The sequence below is a fragment of the Mirounga leonina genome, unplaced genomic scaffold (genome assembly GCF_011800145.1).
Source record: "Mirounga leonina isolate KUSES-001 unplaced genomic scaffold, KU_Mleo_1.0 Mir_201, whole genome shotgun sequence".
Lineage (NCBI taxonomy): Eukaryota > Metazoa > Chordata > Mammalia > Carnivora > Phocidae > Mirounga > Mirounga leonina.
The window spans coordinates 10,741,430-10,760,781 of NW_023270504.1; the positions used below are offsets into that span (position 1 = coordinate 10,741,430).

General features: G+C 35.3%; 1 protein-coding gene across 5 annotated transcripts in view; it reads left to right on the forward strand.

The window, feature by feature from the left end:
* SOX5 (SRY-box transcription factor 5) overlaps positions 1-19,352 on the forward strand; it is a 1,007,739-nt gene that overhangs the window by 923,219 nt on the left and 65,168 nt on the right. For all 5 annotated transcript variants that reach the window (XM_035028072.1, XM_035028070.1, XM_035028073.1 and 2 more), the window contains one exon: positions 16,465-16,611. In XM_035028072.1, the coding sequence (XP_034883963.1) occupies positions 16,465-16,611 (147 nt within the window). The remainder of the gene's footprint in view (positions 1-16,464; positions 16,612-19,352) is intronic.

Consider the following 19,352-nt stretch of genomic DNA (forward strand, 5'->3'; position numbering starts at 1 on the left):
CAAGTATGAAATTAAATTATATTTGGGCAGCTGTAACCTTTTAAAACGATCAGATTCCAGTTAATGTATTTCTTCCTGTTCCAAGTGCTGCCATAGTGTTTGATGGTGGGAAGCAGTCCAAAGGGCATTGGGAGATAATAAATTCACTGTAAATTTCACCCCAAGGCATGTCTCGATACACCAAGGCCTCCATTTAGCAAGGCTGACCTAAAACTCTTGTCACATCCAAAGGTCATTTAGGTTGGGGTTGGTGTGTCCCATCTATCTTTCCTTGATGTAAAGAGTGACAGTTGAAACAGGATTGAGCTCATAAACAGTCATCTGAATATGAAGAAGAAGCTAGCTTTGGAGGAGGAGGGGAAAGTGAAGAAAGAACTACCTTTTACAGTAGAACTGGCAAATGCTGTGCTTTTTTGCAAAGTCAATGAAGGGTTGACATGATCTTGTAGCTTCTGTTTCAGAGCGACCATTAACTTGAAAGGGGCATTACTGAATTGGGTTGATTTAGAACATACTCTTTTTTCTTTTATTTATATTTGTTTCCAAAGCCTAGGATAATTTTTAGTAATTTTTTTAAAGAATCTAATATATCCAGCCTCCTTTTACTTTAAAATACCATTACTCCTTTCCCCCTTTAAATATGTTCTCTTGAGTTAATGTACAAAATGAACCAACACATGAGAGCAAACTAGAAAAATTGTTTTAAAGAAATAAAGCTTAATGTGGGACTGGAAAACGGTGTTTGTTTTTTTCTTTCTAGCACCCTCTTAATCACTCCACTTTTGTGGTAAAATATGCGTAACAATAAAATTTATCATTTTAACCATTTTTGAGTGTAGAATTTAATAACATTAAATCCCTTCAGAATGTTATGTAACCATCACCACTATTTATTTCCAGGACTCTTAATCATCCCAAATGGAAGCTCTGTAACCATGAAATAATAACTTACCATTCTCCCTTCCCTCAGCCCCTGGTAACTCTATTATGCTTTTTATTAACCTTCTATTATACTTTCTGTCTCTGTGAATTTGGGTATTTATATAAGTGAAATCATGCACTATTTCTCCTTTTGTGTCTGGTTTATTTCACTTAGCATAAAATTTTCCAAGGTGTATCTATGTTGTAAGCATGTATCACTCAATCATGCACCTTTGAGAATGACTTCACTTCTTTCAAATGCAATACTCATTTACAAATATGAAGAATAATGGATATATAACTTCCCAATCATAATAACCACAAGTAATAGATAGTGTCATATGGGGAAATGTTAGACAAGTACTAGATAGATAGAATGAAAGATTAAAGTCTTGCAAGTCTTTTGGGGGGAAAACATTTAAAATCTTATCATTAAGGTAGAGATCTCTGTTCACTAATGTGTTCTAAGTGTCTAGAATAATGCTTGTTAAGTTATAGGTGTTCAATAAATAAATATTGAATGAATCAATTAATTTAAAGTAGGAAAGGAGAAGTTACAATTGTTGATTATTTCTCTGGACTACTTTGATGATATGAGAAGTGTGTCCCATGCAAATGAAAGGGAAGCCTGTCATGATTCAAGACACATTATAAATTCAAGGTACTACTCGAATGTGTTTCTGTTATTTTAATTGATTTAAGAGTAATGTGTGGCTTAGGTAGTGCAAATGGCTCATTTTTAATATATTTTTCTTATTGTTTTTTAAATGATCCAAAAGAATCAAGGTTAGTGACTATGAATTGAAGCAAAATATAAAGTTTGTTAATATGATTGAATTATTAGTATAAATTATATAGGAAAGAGTAAATATTGAAATAAGGATGAGGCTCAGAACGTTGAAAATTATATATCCAGATTTATTCTATAACTGATTCTGAATCAATTTTAAATCATGTAAAAAAGTGATTATGTTACTCTTATTCCATTAAAAGGGGAGTGTCGGTGAACCGAACGCTTCCAATCAATTCTCCATATTATATCTAGACTCATCTTGTGGAAATGCAAATCTAATTATGTCATTCCTCTTCTTAAACTATTACGGCTCCTCATCTACCTTTTTGAACATCTCTGCCTCTACACGAGAGCCTCACTGGACTCCTTCCAATACCCTGCACTTGTCATATTCTCTCCTACCACTAGGTTTTTCTCCTAGTACTTTTTCCGACTCCATGTGCATAGTTGCATCATCTCATCCTTCTGACATCCAAGTAATCCTATTTGTAGAGAAGGCTTTCCCAATCTGTCTGACCGTATCATAGCTCTCTCTTATATGCCCTTCCAACACCATGAGTTGAGAAGTAAACCGCACTAAAATGTTTTTTACTGGCAGTGGCCAAGAAGAAGGAGGAGATCCAAATGCTAGGGAAAATGTCCTCTTGCATAGTTCTCATGTCCTTTCTGCACTACAATGGCAGTCAGATAGTTCTAATCATAAGACCCCAGGCTCTGTCAGCAGTACACTGTTAAAATTGCCCTCCCTGGGCTTGTCCAGCTCTTTGCCCAAAAGCCCCAGAGCCCACTACTGTATTTAAACGACCAGGAAACATGTTCCTAAGGAATTGGTTAAGAGATATGAGCTCTGTAAAAAGACTTGGATTCTAACTTATTCTTTGCCTCTTATTATGTGCCTTTGGACAAATGACTTTCACTTTTCTCTGTGCTTCAGTGGCTTTCTCCACAAAATAAGAATAGTATCTGTTTCCTAAGTTTCAGAGAGAGACAGCATGGGCCTGGCACATAGTAAGAATCCTATACATTTTAGCTATTATGATTATTTTTGCTGCTATTATCATTCTGTGTCCAGATTTCTCTCAAAATTTAGACTAACTTAATTTATGTACTTAAATAAACAACACTAATATAATACCTAATATTTTCTCAATCATGAAAGTTTACAGAAGAAAAATGAAGGAAAAACTAAGGGAGAAATCCATAGGAAGAAGTCTTCGTAATTTTAACCCATCATATGTGTTGTCTATTAATATCAGCAGTAAAACAAAACATGTAAAGAAAAAGTCTTAAATGGCTGTGCTTTCTTCAGGGAGAGGAGAGTTCTGTCATGACTGACTCAAGAAGTCTTTGACTCTTGAAGCCTTTTAATCCCTGGGCATGTCAACTATCGTTGGCTCAGAGTTTAGGGAAAATCCCAGCTTCCACTGGCCAGCAGGTAGGGAAATCCCACTGCAATAGAGAGAGTTCATCACGTAAATGTTAAGTTTGGAAAGCATTTTTAGTAGTAACATTGTTACCCCCATATGGTAAGTTTATATGGCACATAGTAGAAAGGAAAACTTTAAGGGATACCCAGACTTCTGAAACTACTAGTTGTTTAATCTTTGTCAAGTTATCGAACCACCCCCACTGAACACACAGACTTGCTATGGTGATCCCTGAAATAGCATGCAGACTTCTTAGCAAAGTGAGTGGCACTTCATAGTCACTGAGAAAAATCATGGCTCTTGCACTGCCTCTTCCCATATGCGCCAAGTATTTTCAAGCTTCCAGCAAGTATGCAATCTGGAAGTATGTTTCTTTTCTTTTCTTTTTTTTTTTTTGTAATATACAAACTAATATATAGTCTGATTTAATATGACTTGACACTCAATTTCTCTTTATATTAAGTAAAAAATACTCACTATTTTTAATGTCTTGATTATTATTACATACCACCCCAATCTACTGGGATAAAATGAACAATGATCTCACAATTATGAACTTAGTCAAAGATAAGTGATTGCTTTAAAAATCTTTCTGATAATACTCAGCTTCACTATATTAAATAAAAATATTGGGTAACAACAGAAAACAGATTTTTTTTTCCCTCTGCTAAACAAGCATTCTCTTCTTACTGTTATTTTGAAAGGAATTTCAGCAGTTTTTTTCCCCATAAATTAAACTAATTAAAGCTATGAGTATAGTCACTGATATATAAAAGATTTGCAGAGCTTTCCAGCCAGTGTCCCCTTTACCTTGCCAAATGGAGATGTATTTACTGGTTAGTGACCTCAGGAATAGATGCAGAGCGTTCTTCCTCCCACAGTCATGAGCAGAAAGTCTGGAGCGGCATAAAAAGGGTCAATCGAATAGGTCATACATCATATGGGGAGGCAGATGTTGGAACATATTGTAATGGATTACTGTGCAGTACATGAAGATGGCTTGTGGAGTAGAAAAAACGAGGAGGGAGTGAGAGAGAGAGAGAGAAACTATCAGTTGGTGTTTTCTTGCATGACTCTCGCAAATATATCTGGATCTTTAAGGAACTGCTTCAATTGTAAAAGTCAAAATGTTTTTTCTAACTATTCAAGATTTATTGGTGTACCGCAAGATGAAGAAAGCCTTTTAAAATCTAGTACATCTGAAGCATTTCTTATTTATATGCTTCAGTCTCTGCGGTGTGACAGAAACAGCTTGAGAGCATCATACCTGTGAAAAAGGTCTTACAATTTAAGTTCAAATGTATTCTTTAATTTTTACCAAGATGCCATCTTCACACCCCCTCAACACTCCACCCCTCATTGATAGCTCCTCGTTCCGTCCAAGTATCACACGGAGTGGGACTGAATTTGGAATAAAGTAATAAAGATTGTCTGTGTATTATTAGCATTTGGTGATAGCAGATTAACAGAGATAATGCTATAGCATCTGTACATATTCACAATAGCATTTTAATGGTAAACCTGCACTATAGCCAGACGTAGTATTTTACCTTTGTATTCCAGCTTTTCCAAGACATATCATCCAGGAGTGATACAACTAAGGAGGTGTGGGTCATAATCGCAGTAGTTTCTGCCTTGAGGCCCCTCCCAGCCAGCCCCTTGTTTCCTCAGACGTGCTTTCCAAGAGGCTCACCTGTTTTCTCGAAAGGCAGAAAATTCCCTTCCTGAAGTGGATTAACATTTATTTTCCCCTTATGCCTCGTCCCCCTGCCATCTAGAACTCCCCCCTAGATGTCAGCTGGCCCTCCAGGCTTTTGGAGGCTCTGTCCACTTAAGTCATTTCCTTAAGTAACCTGATATTGAAACTCTTATAGTTCAACAGCTTCAACTTGCTCATTTTAAAAATTCTGTGCCATCGATATACTGGCTATTAGTTATCTTCTGTTTGGACAAATCTAGAGTAATTCTGAGTTTACTCTTTCAGTTTGAAATGTTTCTTTCTTGCCCTCAACTTTCCTTAGGAATTGTGTCCAAATACAGCAGACCCTGGATCTCTCGTGTTGTGTGTACTTACTTGAACTTGCTTCTCCAAGTGACTCTAGTTCCTAGTAGAGTGACTCCAGTTCCTTCTCTCCCTTCTCTCCCTTGGGAAAAACTCCTCAGTTGGAACTCTAGACTGGAGATTAAGTGAAAACCTTTCCCACGTCCCCCACAGGCACCTTCTCTCAACCCCCCCTTCCCCCTTGGACTGTAGTAAAGAGAGTGAAGCAGCAGGAGAAATGCTTCACACCCCCACTCTCCACCCCACTTCTAGGGATTAACCATCAAGGAAGTTAGGAGAGAACTCTAACCATTTACTCCCTACCCCAAGCCTTTCACCCTCAAGAGTCTCAGTCTTGAGAGCTAGCCCTATCTAGTCTTCATTTTTTTCTGGAAGTCACCTTAGTGGTTAATAAAAGTCATCAACTTTCAGAGCTCACTTGACCATGCTAGTATTCCTTGATGGGGTACAATAAGTGCATAGTCCTTTACAACCTCCATTGCATAGGATTTTTAAAAACTAAAGAATAAAAAACATATCATTGTGTAAGTATATAAAAATTTACATGAGCAGAAAATACGTTTATTTGTGTTACTATTTTGTTGTCATTATATTTTTATTATTATGAACCTTTTCATAATATCTATATACTGCTATTGAATGAGACCCTCACTGGGTTTCTCTGGTAGGTTTTACTCTTTACAATCAAATTTGAATATTAAGAACTCTTACAACCAATAATAAGACCACCCATTTTTTAGAAAGAGCAAAAGTCTGAGTAGGCATTTTACCAAAGAAGACATAGAAATGGCTAAGAAGCACATGAAAAGTTGCTCAGTGTCATTCATCACTAAGAAAATGCAGATTAAAACTATAATGAGATACCAGTTCCCTCCTACTAGAGTAGTTATAATCAAAAAGACAGACAATACCAAGTATTGATGATGATATAGAGAAACTGGGACCTTAGTAACACTGCTAGTGGGAATATAAAAATGGTTCAGCTAGTTTGGAAAAGTTTGGCAGTTTCTTAAAAAAGTAAACACGAACTTACCCTATGACTCAGCAAATCCAATCCTAGGAACTGGGTAGTCAAGAGAAATGAAAACACACAAAAACTTGTACAGGAATGTTCCATGGCAGGATTATTCATAACAGCCTAAAATTGGAAACAATCCAAATGTCCATCAACTGGATAAACGCACACAGAAATATGATATATCCATACGAAGGAATACTATTGAGCAATACAATGGAGCAGGCCGCTAATACATGCTACAACATGGAGGAACCTCAAAAACACTATGCTGCATGAAAGAAACCAGATCTCTTTTTGTTCAGTCTCTTTAAGCACTGCTCCAGTAGTGGGGGCTGTAAAATAGAATAACCACACATCCTGCCTAGGAGAAGTAGCATGAACATATTCTTTTATTTTAAAAAGGGAAGGGGAGAGTGTCTTTTTTAAAAAGTGCCCTTGGGGATATACAGAAAAATCTTAAATACGTATAGACCTATTTTGTTGGTTGATTTAAAGGTTTGCTCTGTAACTTTGCATGTTGTATTTCCTCTGCCTGGAATATCTTTCCAAGTTTTCTTGGACTTTCTTAAAGACTCATGTCTAGCAAGGCTGGGAGCCATGTCCCATTCTGGGCCCTACCTTGGAAGCCATTTGCAGGTCAGTCACAGACAAGAAATTTAGGCCATCTAGGACAAAAGCCAAGCATCTTCTCTTGAATGGAGCTGGGGACAGGAAAAGAGGAAGTGCAGGCTGTGGGTCCAAACATAGAGCACCAAGGAGATCAAGATTCTAAATTCAAGCCTGCCCTCCTGATCATTGGTGTGTGGGTTGCGGGGAGAATATGCATAACATAGGGATGCCTGGGTGGCTCAGTCGTTAAGCATCTGCCTTTGGCTCAGTTCATGATCTCAGGGTCCTGGGATTGAGCCCTGCATCAGGCTCCCTACTTAGCAGGGAGCCTGCTTCTTCCTCTCCCTCTGCTGCTCCCCCTGCTTGTAGTCTCTCTCTCTCTGTGTGTGTCAAATAAACAAGAAATCTTAAAAAAAAAAGAATATGCATAACATATAATTTACCATTTTAACCATCTTTAAATGTACAATGTACAATCCCTGGCATTAAGCACATTTACATTGTTGTGCACCCATCACCACCATCGTTTTCCCAAAACGAAATTCTGTACCCATTAAAGAATTAAGTCCCTTTCCCCACCTCCCTCCAGTCTCCGGAAAGCACCATTCTTTCTGTCTCTGTGAAGTTGAATACTCTAGATACCTCACCTTGTATAAATGGAATCATACAATATTTGGCCCTTTATGACTGGCTTATTTCACCTAGCATAACATAATGTCTTCAAGGTTCATCCATGTTGCAGCATGTATCAGAATTTCCTTCATTTTTAAGGCTGAATAATATTCCACTGTTTGTCCATCCCCCCGTTGATGAACACTTGGTTTACTTCCACCTTTTGGCTATTGTAATTAATGCGGCTCTGAACATGGGTATAGTCTCTGATTTCAATTATTTTGGGTACATACCCAGAAGTAGGTTTGCTGGGTCATGTGGTAATTCTGTATAATTTTGAGAGGAACTACCATACTGTTTTCTGTAGCAGCTGCACGATTGTACATTCTCACCAGCAATCAACAAGGCTTCTGATTCCTCCACATTCTTGCAAACATTTGTTATTTTCTAGTGTTTTATAATAGTCATCCTACTAGGTGTAAAGTGGTATCTCATTGTGGTTTTCATTTGCATTCAGGGGTTTTGAAGGTATGCTTGTCAAGACAGGAGAATGAAATGCTTTAATAAACACTGCATTAGCTTAATTTGTGAATTGTAAGTTTTTATAAGTTTGCCATGTGAGTTTCTACTAGCACTTTTGCCCTGGGACCCAGCAAATTTAAGGCCTGTCCTATTTTTCTTGCAATACTTGAATAACATCAAAAAGAAGAGCTGACGGGACGCCTGGGTGGCTCAGTCGGTTGAGCGTCTGCCTTCGGCTCAGGTCATGATCTCAGGGTCCTGGGATCGAGTCCCGCATCGGGCTCCCTGCTCTGCAGGGAGCCTGCTTCTCCCTCTGCCTCTGTCTCTCTCTCTGTCTCTCACGAATAAATAAATAAAATCTTAAAAAAAAAAAAGAAGAGCTGACAATGTTAGGGAAAGAAGTCCATGTTTAAACTCAAGTTGCTTTGATAATTTTCTGTGAGGAAACATTATGAAAAATAATGTGCAATGCAAATTTATTCACATTGAAACATGCTGATATGTTTTGAAAGATTTTCTCCAGTACATTAGTTTCTCTTTAAACTCCACATTTAAGTTACATTAAGAAGCTGAAATTAAGCTATAAAGATAACACTTATGGAGCCTTGAAATTGCTCTCTGAATTTTTTCCTCACAAATGTTACTCCTTGTTTCTTCTCTTAAAAAAACAAACAAATGTTTTTCTTACACATCACATCTAACGTACATCTTTCAGGTCTGATTTAAACTTTAGAAGTACACATTTGCCTATTTTTAAAATTATATGATAAATGACAAGACACATTTGAAAATCTCTAATCCAATTAGTTAACACATTGCATGTACGTTAACTTTTACTGCTAGATGCTGATAAAAATCTTCTGCCATTTCTGTACGTATATTTGAACTTCAAGATATTAATCAGGGGTTTTTTAACTATAATGTTCTTTTTGAAAATTTAGGTTTATACATGTTTGTGTATTTGAGAGTTTAGAAGTGACTACTACTTATTTTCTGAGTGAGGACTTTCTTGACCCCCAAGGCTGATAAAGGACTTCAACTTCCATCCCTATGCCTATTTAAATTCTTAGGGTAAATTAAACAACCTCACTGGTCTCATTTGATTAAATATTAAAAATATGTAAAATTCATTTATATAATGTATCTCTTTTTTTCTTTCCTTCATGTATTGATGTTTATATGATATTTCATTTGGAGAAAATAGTTCTACTTCTAGAAATAATTTTAAGCAATTAATTTAGCAAAAATTATAGCACTCTTCATTCAGATAACGGCAGTATAAATGTTTACAAATTTACTTCAAGAATCAGTATGTTTTATGATATAGCATTTAGGAAAGCCAACATTTTCAGTCGCGATTTTAATTTTTTTTTTCTTTAAATGATTTTTGTACCCAGCTCTCCTATCTGGTATGATGAAGTTTGTGATTTGGGGAGGAGAGATGTAGGGAGTCAGAGAAAGGGAGGGTAGAGCCGGAGAGAGAATGGTGACATAAGTTATCGCACTATTTTCCCAATGAGGTATGGGTGTCCCCATCTCCTAATCCATGCCTGCAGTAGAGAAGGTAAGATAGTTGGATCAAACTATACACTGTCCTATTCTACTAGCTCCTAAGTAATTGCTAGTATGTGCTGTCCTCCCTGTCTCCTGTGCCTTTATTTAGATTGCTTGGACACATAAAAGGGAGACCTGATCATAGATCCCAGTTCAAACAGAAAACTAAGCTTTGAACTAACCAAGAAAAAAGGGTCCCAAAGAAGAGCTTCTATCTCACAACCATAGCCCCTATTAAATGCCTCTTCATTCTTTGAATAATAAATATTTAGGATGCAGTGAGTAAACAGTGTATATCCCTTTATCAGAAAGAAGGCATTTCCTATTTGTCTTTTCCAAAACAATTAAGAGTATCTCTGTGCTTAAACTTTTGGTTCTATTGTCTTTTTAAAAGATATTAACTTTTTTTTCTAATAATCTTTATCCATTTTTTTTGGTTCAAAATTCCATATTGACTGATTCGTTTACTATTATGATTATGGCTACAGTAAGTATATTATGCTATATTTTGTTCCTATGCTGATAAGATTTTGAAATTCATTGTTTCTTTGTTCCTTTAAGTAAATGAAATAAATATAAATGGATGAATGGGAAGTTTTATCAACATCACCATTATGTCTTTTCTCTACTTCCTCAAGTAGTAAAAACATGTCATTTCCGTCCAGGTTTTTAAAATTTATTTCACATATAGTCACTACCATTATTAAAAATATACTAAATACATACTTAGAGATCTACATTTGTTAAAAATTAATGGTATTATTTTATGTAGTTCATTTCAGTCTTTATTCATCTCTACTTTTCTTGCCTTTAGGATTTTCTGAGAAAACATTAAATAGTAAATCCTTGCCTTCAAGGAGTTTAATAGTTAGTAAATGGTTTGAGGGACCAACCAGTAATAGATATTTTTGTCAGTGCATAATGCTTTCAATCCAATACTCCATATGGCAGTTGGGCCCTAGGGTAGTAGCAACAGGAGAAGTTGTATTTTCAACAATTTGGGGGAAAATAATCTATTAAGGAAAAGTGGCAAGAATTTACCATCTCAAGGAAGAAATTATATAGTCTACCTTAAAATTAAAAGTCTCTTTTGTGAAACTTCTCCACCCCTTGCACTGAGAAGTACCAGCCACTAGCTTAGGATAGCTGAGTAAAAATGGCTATCTTTGGAAGAAAATACAATTGTATCTAACTGTGGGTTAAAAGCCAAGTTGTCCAAATACAACTGTACTATTTTCCCCCAAATTTGCAACAATTAATTAGCACAAGTTAAAATATCTGTTCTTTATCATCCCATCAGATTTTTGTTCTGACCCCACACTGTACCATTATAGCTCAACAGGAAGAATGCCTACTAATGAACTATCAACACACTGCCTGATTAGTGCTTTGGTACATGTGGTACATTACAGGGAAAAGAAATACTGATTAGGTTTAAATAAGATAAATATAATTCAAGCTCATGCTGTTGTCGATACACTTCATCATAATCTTAATACTTTAAAAAAAAGTTTAATGAGCTATACTTTAGGGAAAACCCATGATGGAATGGTTCTAGCATTTTCGCTATCACAATATGAATTACAGGGAAGTCTCTCTGTGTGACTTTTGGGGAAAAAAAAGAAGAAGAAGAAAATACATGTGTTTTAGCTGTTATACAAGATAGTATAATGACTATATAAACAAATAAGAATATGTGATACGTGAATACTTACATATTATATCTATGAAATAAAGGCTATATAAATTATACTATTCATCCTGTTCTTCTGTTTCATTTTTCTTTTCCCCAGTTAATTTGTAGTCATTTATGTGCCCACTGTGCTATGAACTTGGTATCATTTTTTCCATCTTCATTTCCACAACTGTTACTTCAACTCAAGTTATCATTAAAATTATAGCTACCAAATGTTGATAACCTCATAACTGATACCTTGTCATGTCTTTATTCTAGTTAAAACAATCACATATATTGCTTTCAAAAATTCAGTGACTTTCTCTTGCCTACGTATTAAATTTAAACTCTTTGTCTTTATTTGAAGATCTTCTATAAGGTGAACTAGCCTACAGACCCAGTGCTTCTTTACTCTTCCTGGGGTATGCACTCAATCAGGTCACTGTCCTTTCTCCCATTCCCTGTTCCACACCATCTTCTGTATTCCCTTTGCAAAAGCTACTTCATTCCTGCTCCTGTGCCTTTAAATTGTTCTCCCTTCCTAGAATGCCACCTCCTTTTTTTACTTCCAGCTTAGTTAGCTACATCTCTTCTATGAAAAATCAGTTCACACTGACTCATTTCCTTTCCCTTCACACCCTTAAAAGTGGCATACAGTTATAGTACACTTATACTCTCATTGTTTTATGTTTATTAATCTTGACTTAGGGAAGAAACTATATTTATACATTGCTTGTAGCCTCCACTATACATAGTATAGTCCAGAGTATATAGTAGGAAGTCAGCATATATATATTACCTAGTCAGTTTCTTACTTGGTATAATTAATTAATTAATAATTATAACTATTACTTATTGATAAAGCATTCTTTTCCATGTATTTTTCTGAGTATTTTATACATAATATGTGATTTATTTCTCACAGCAACTCTATAAGGTCATTTTTTTTTATCCTGAATTTGCAGATTAAGGAATTGTGTGGCTCAGTTTAGTTGCCCAAGGTGACTAGTTCAGAACTGGTATTAGAATTGAGGTTTACCTTACTTTTAACCATTCCAGTAGAAGTACACTAGAAGCAGGAAACCATGGGTCCTTGAAGGAGCTAAAGAGACAAAAAATGTGGGTTTATGGAACAATTTGAAACAAAAGCGAGTTACGCACATACCCACACACACTTATGTACACATAAGCACTGGGAGGACCCTAAGTAATCAATGGATAGATTCCAGCTTAATTTTATGTGATTGTTTTCTTAAAAAAAAAAATCATTGTCTGAAGTAGGTGTAGGAATGAAGGAAGGGGAAGGGAATAGGAATGCAATATTTTAAGTAATATAAAGAGTGGAAAACCTAATGATCTGTGGAGTGGGGGAGTTTTAGAGATTAAAATAAACCCCTAACACAAGAGTTTCAAGATAAGAGTAAAGTTATTCTGCAAGACAAAACAGTTATTCTGTTAGTCTGGTTAACCTCATGAAGTGAGTGCTCTCTTTAAGCTTTAGCTTTTTATGTTTAGGATCTCCCAATTTGTTTCTGATGTTTAGAACAACCTAACTTTTTCAAAAAAGTACATTTATCATAATGCACCTTATATTTAACTCTGAGTTTATCCACAAACTTTTTTTTTTTTTAAAGATTTATTTATTTATTTATTTGACAGAGAGAGACCCAGCGAGAGAGGGAACACAAGCCAGGGGAGTGGAAGAGGGAGAAGAAGGCTTCCCCCTGAGCAGGGAGCCCGATGCAGGGCTCGATCCCAGGACCCTGGGATCATGACCTGAGCTGAAGGCAGACGCTTAATGACTGAGTCACCCAGGCGCCCCTATCCACAATCTTTTAAAGGAAAATGTTAGCCAGATTTTTGTTTAAAAAATTTGTATAGTTAAGATGCAGATACACACATAATTATAGGTGTGTCTATCATATGGAAGTGAGTTCTATAGTTCACAGGGTGCTTTTTACTTCCAGTGGCCTTCCAATTGCCACTACATTCCATGACCCTTCCCTCTCAACAAGGTCAACCAGTGGTTCTGTGATTGTAGAACTCACTCAATACAAGTAAGTATTGTTATTCTTTATTTTGCTTCAAGAGCATGTAATAAGTTAAATAAAATATCCATCATCCCTTGATTCCCTTGTTTTTAAAATTAGTCAGCACACACACATTAATCAGCACGCACATGCATAGATAAATGAACTTAATTTTTTAAAAGGTTGTGTTAAAATGAGTCCCAGCAACATTTTTTTTTCTTTTTGGTAAGTTGCCCACCCTTACGTAGTAGCCAGCTATGAGAAACACGGTCAGCTTCTTTAAAACTACTGAAATTTCCTTTTAACTTGCGAATTAGCTCAAATTAGGAACCAGAAGTATTAAAATTTCTCGTTTATTTTACCTGTGTAGATTTGAAGTGTGTTAGATTCTCTAAGATTTGAGACCTTTTTAAGGCTTCTGTAATATAATGTAAATTTAAGGAACACATATATTTCACACAAAATAAAATGTATTAGAAATAGCTATTTCCTACTTCTAAACCTTGGTGAAGCAGGAGAAAGCCAAATATGAGGAATGGGATATGGGAGATAAGAGTAATGAAGAGCTACCCAATGTTAACCATATTCTGATGGACTAATACGCTTGTGACATTTTCATCATAAATTACTTTAAATCTCTATAGTCTTTAAAAGTAGCAGCAAAGTGGATGATAGCATACTGTTCTTGTAAAAATATTTAAATGAGTCCTTCTATTTTACAAATTTATTTTTTTCTACTCAAAAGTATCCCTTAGGACAGTTTAATTAAGATAAACCTTAATTTCATAATTAAAAAGATAAAAATAATGCATTTATTTGAATGAGGAAAGAATGTGTATGACATTTTTTTTTTAAAGATTTTATTTATTTATTTGAGAGAGAGAGAATGAGAGAGAGAGAGCATGAGAGGGGGGAGGGTCAGAGGGAGAAGCAGACTCCCCGCCGAGCAGGGAGCCCGATGTGGGACTCGATCCCGGGACTCCAGGATCACGACCTGAGCCGAAGGCAGTCGCTTAACCAACTGAGCCACCCAGGCGCCCCTGTATGACATTTTTTATTCCAAGTGGATGCCATCTGCAACCTTTACATTCAATAAAGTGTTTCAGAGTATGTTTATGCTTGTATTTTCAATAGTAGTTCTTATACTTCTTTGGAAGTTGTGGGTCTGTCTATAGAGATTGATATTTAAGCATTGAATCACCTTTTATGAGTGATTGGTCCATCTATTTAATTATCTAAATAACACAAATAGTCAATATTTTTTCAAATTATGAAATAATTCTTTAATAATCAAATTAAAATTTTGAATAATTATTTTGTTCACATTTTTCTTTTTACCTACAGATATTAAAATATCTTATGTCAATCTTTAGTAATTATGAAGCAATCTTATATTTAGTATATACTAAACCACTAATGGATTGTTAGCTTCTAGGAATAATACCCATTGAAATAATTTTTAAAGACAAGGATATAGTATATAATACAACATGAAATTTATAATGTATAATATAGCTATATAGCCTATTTTTAAAATACTTTTAATTCAGTATATGTAATTCAGTACATGTATTTTACTGGACAAAATTTTAATTTGCAAAGTGTATCTTGGATATTAGTTATTTTCTCAGTAACTTCATAAACGGTTTAGGATGAGGATAAAAAAATACTACTTTTTTGAATTGTAGAAAATAATGCAAAGGTTTTTAACACAAGTGTGGGAAATGGATCAATTCTGATACTTTAAAAAAGTGATAAACTCCCAGTCATTGTATTTGACATCATATCCCTTTACTCTAATTTATGCAATCTAAGACTTATGAATTAAATCTAATTTTTCTTTCTCACTAAAATAAAGAATATAATTATTCCAATGTGCACACACACACACACAAACTTGGGGAGAAGTAACACTCATTATTGATAGTACAAATATACTCCTCTGGTGTTTCTTCATCTGGAATATATCTTTTGTTAGTTGTCATAAAACCCATAATTTTATCAATAATTTTAATGATCTGATTCATTTAGACCATAGTATGTGGAAACTGTGAACAGTGTATGTGTATTTTCATGTAAATATATGCCTGCATTTAGTTTTCAATATTTCATTTCTAAAGAGACCCCACTTATCAGGGTCTCTGGCTTATCCTGAGCAGTTTTATCCTTTGAAATTTCTTTCAGAGAAAAATCAAGATAAGCTATGTCACAGTACTTTCCTTTGAGAGCTTTTTTCTTTAGTATCAGTCTTTTTATTACAGAAGTTATAACTTGCATACACACACATACATGCACAAATGTGTGTGTGTGTGGATACACACACACACACCTGTTAATGTCTTTTCTATCCAGATCTTAAAATTTTCGCAAACAGCTAAATGGAGATGAAAAGAGAATTAATTTAAACATTTGAATCTAAAGCAACCTCTTTGTTTAAGATACCATATCATATGACAATTATTATCAAAGTGAAATTTTCTTTTATTATTAAATTTATTTGTTGAAGAATTTTTTACTGGTTATTTAATAAGAATTACTATGTGGTGGCTTAGTGGAAGAGTGCATGTTTCAGACAGTATTCTTAAAACCCTAATCCTCAAGATAATTTCAGGTTTGTCTGTGTTTATATATCATGACGTAAAGTGGACTTCTGGCAAACATCCAGTTAATTTTTTCAATGTAGGTAGACTGACCAGATAATGTTCTTCAAATACTCTCCTTTCATTCCCCCTCAATGGCTTTTAAGTATTTCTATACAACTAATGATTAGAAAAAAAAAATTGTTACAGGTGCCCATTGCAACAAGTCAAAAAAAGGAGGTGTACTAAACTTAAACCAATATGGATACTAAGAAAATTACTTTGCATATGAAGTTGCATTCTTTTGTAACACACTGTGTACTTTTTAAAATAGAGCAAAAAGAGGTCTTGACCAAATAATATGATGTACTTGTCTTCCCTAGACATTGGGAAAGAGTAAATATGAATGACTGTTATTTGTTTTGAGTCTCTGGACATCCTGAAGCTGAAATCCTTCATATGTGGTGTCTGTCATTTCTCTCCAGAGAATGAAGTCATGAAAGTTGAGGTGACAACTTCTTTCTTGAAATGTTCCAGAGCAGTAAACAAGAACACCCACAGGAAAACTACCACATCTGAATAGAGATACTTTGAGAGGTGCATTTATTTTATTACTGATGGTCTTTTTTCTCTCTGTCTCTCTCTGCCCTTTTCTTCTGTAGCAGTTATATGCTGCCCAGCTAGCTGCAATGCAGGTGTCTCCAGGAGGAAAGCTCCCAGGCATACCCCAAGGCAACCTCGGTGCTGCTGTATCTCCTACCAGCATTCACACGGACAAGAGCACAAACAGCCCACCGCCCAAAAGCAAGGTACCCTTTTGACAAAGCTACATGTTTTGCCATTTAGAGTTTTCCTTTTCATTCAATGACATCTATTGAATGTCTGTTATGTGCCGGCAACTGGGTTAACCTCTGGGTCTTCAAGGAGATAAGAGTCTAGTGGGATTAATTAGGATCAATAACACACATACATTTAGCCATTCATTTATTCAACAAGCATGCATGGATAGCTATAGTAGGAAATGTGTGTGATACAAAGATTTAGATAGATATGTTATACTCAGGTAGCCTACAGTCTTATAAAATAGATACCCATATTCTATGATACAAAGTCTTACAGAGTTACAGGTAAGTGCAGTGGAAGTTATTGGGACAAAGATGTTACCTTCAATGAGAGATCCTGGGAGGGGTTTCCCAGAAAAGGGGCAACTGAAATACACCTTAAAATATATGAGTACAGGGCGCCTGGGTGGCTCAGTTGGTTAAGCGACTGCCTTCGGCTCAGGTCATGATCCTGGAGTCCCAGGATCAAGTCCCGCATCGGGCTCCTTGCTCAGCAGGGAGTCTGCTTCTCCCTCTGACCCTCCCCCCTCTCATGCTCTCTCTCTCTCTATCTCATTCTCTCTCAAATAAATAAATAAAATCTTAAAATATATATATATATATATATATATATATATATATATAAGTACATCCATGGCATATCAGTAACTGTTATAATGAAGTGCAGTATGGATATAAGTTTAGATATTCATCCAATGAGATTTTCATGAAAGATACGAAGATAATAATAGTGTTAGAAGTAAGACTATTTAGAAATAGTTTTATTTTGGGAACTAAGGAAGCTTTTTTTTTTTTTTTTAATGAAGACGGACTCTCTGGGCTTTAAAGATTTATTTATTTATTTTAGAGAGAGAAAGAGCATGAACAGGGGGAGGGGCAGAGGGAGAGAGAGAGAATCCTCAGGCAGACTCCCCGCTGATCATGGAGCCCTACACTGGGCTCAATCCCAGGACCCTGAGATCATGATCTGAGCTGAAATCAAGAGTCGACCGCTTAACGGACTGAGCTACCCAAGCACCCCAAGGAAACATTTCTTGAGAGAACATGGAAAGGGATTGGCAGGGAGAGGATTCAAATAATTTGTTCTTCATCTTAGAAGAGAAAAGCAGAAAAATTTTAATTTGAAATGTTTTTGTGTTTGTAAGATCTTCAGATCTTAAATGATGATATATGAATATATTAAACTCTCTGTGAAAGAGGGCAGAAGAGTAACCATAAAGTATTTTTCCCTGAGATTACTCAGGGAAATGTCAACACATATTTTCTATTAGAAAATATTAAGTAGAAAACTGACACAGTTAATTTATCCCCAAAGTAACAATGTCTTATCTTTTTCTGAATTACCTAGAAAATTATTTCTGTTCTCCCTTTCCCAAATGCTGTACTGGAAATATCTAAAGAGTAACAGGATAATAGTAGTCTCAACAGTTGAAAGGAATGCACAGAGAAAAAAAATTTAAAAAGTATTGAAAGAGAAAAAAACTCCCAAGAATTTATTTTTAACCCTGCTCTGTCCCCTGACAGATGCATTACACAGTTAATGTATTAATTCAGAGGGTGAATTGGGAAAGAGAAGAGATCATTTGGGAGAGTATACTCCAGCATCCATCTCCCCAAAACTCTTGAGGCCTTTTCCGTGTTATTAAGAGGTAAATACATTTGAAAGTACAACCTAACCTGGACAAAGAACTTAGACCGTGATTCACCAGGAATATGTGCAAATATGTAGTTCAAATTATTGTCCCCACTGCTGGGATATTATGAAATGTACAAACTCACTTTTTAAGATCGATTTCAGCTGTGTAATGGACCTCACATGTTCTGTGCTTAGTGTACACCAAAGATCTGGTCTGCTTTTCTTTATTATCACAGTAGAACATAGTTTTTAAAACTTGGTAATAATTATAACATTTGTTAAATAAAATTTGGTTTTAAAGCAATGATATTTTGGGGTCTTCATGGACCCACATGTAATGTATTGCACGTACAGGCTAATTTTGAGTAAAGTAAATAGCTGTAGCAGCATTAGTCACTGTCATACACAAATAATTCTGTGAGGTATTATTCTCTGTTTTTTTTTTTAACCTTGATTTATGAAAGTGATTTCACATCATGTTTCATAATGATGCTTTGCATTAGGACATTTCATTTTATGATTTTAGAGTATATACTTTACTTGTAAGTAACTAATGGGATTTTTTCCTTACCTCTCGAATAACTTCTTATCATTAGTATCTTCTCCCCAAATTACTCAAATAATCATGAAGCTTTTGATGTCAATCAGCTATTTATAAGTCTATTCATTCATTCATTCATTCATTCATTCATCCATTCAAAGGTTTACTGAGCAGTTGCCACAGTGATACTTTTCTTAGTTAACTATGGCAAATGCCCAAGTGTTTGCAGGTTCGCTTTGCCAAGACTGGCACCCTGCTTTATGAGTTCTATGGCTCTAGGTCATAGAACCCTACAGACTAAGTGCAGAGCAGACAGGTTTTCTACCTCAGTGGGAATCTTCTTCCATTTTCTATAGTTTCATATACCTCCATTTTTCGGTACTAGTGAAGAAGTGAATTATGTTTCTATACCTATGATTATACACGATTTTAAAGCATATTTTATAGTTTGTCTTTAAAATTCAGTAACTTTTTCAAAATTAGCCTTCATGAATTTTCTATCATGTAAAGTTTAAGAAAGTTGTAGGTGTT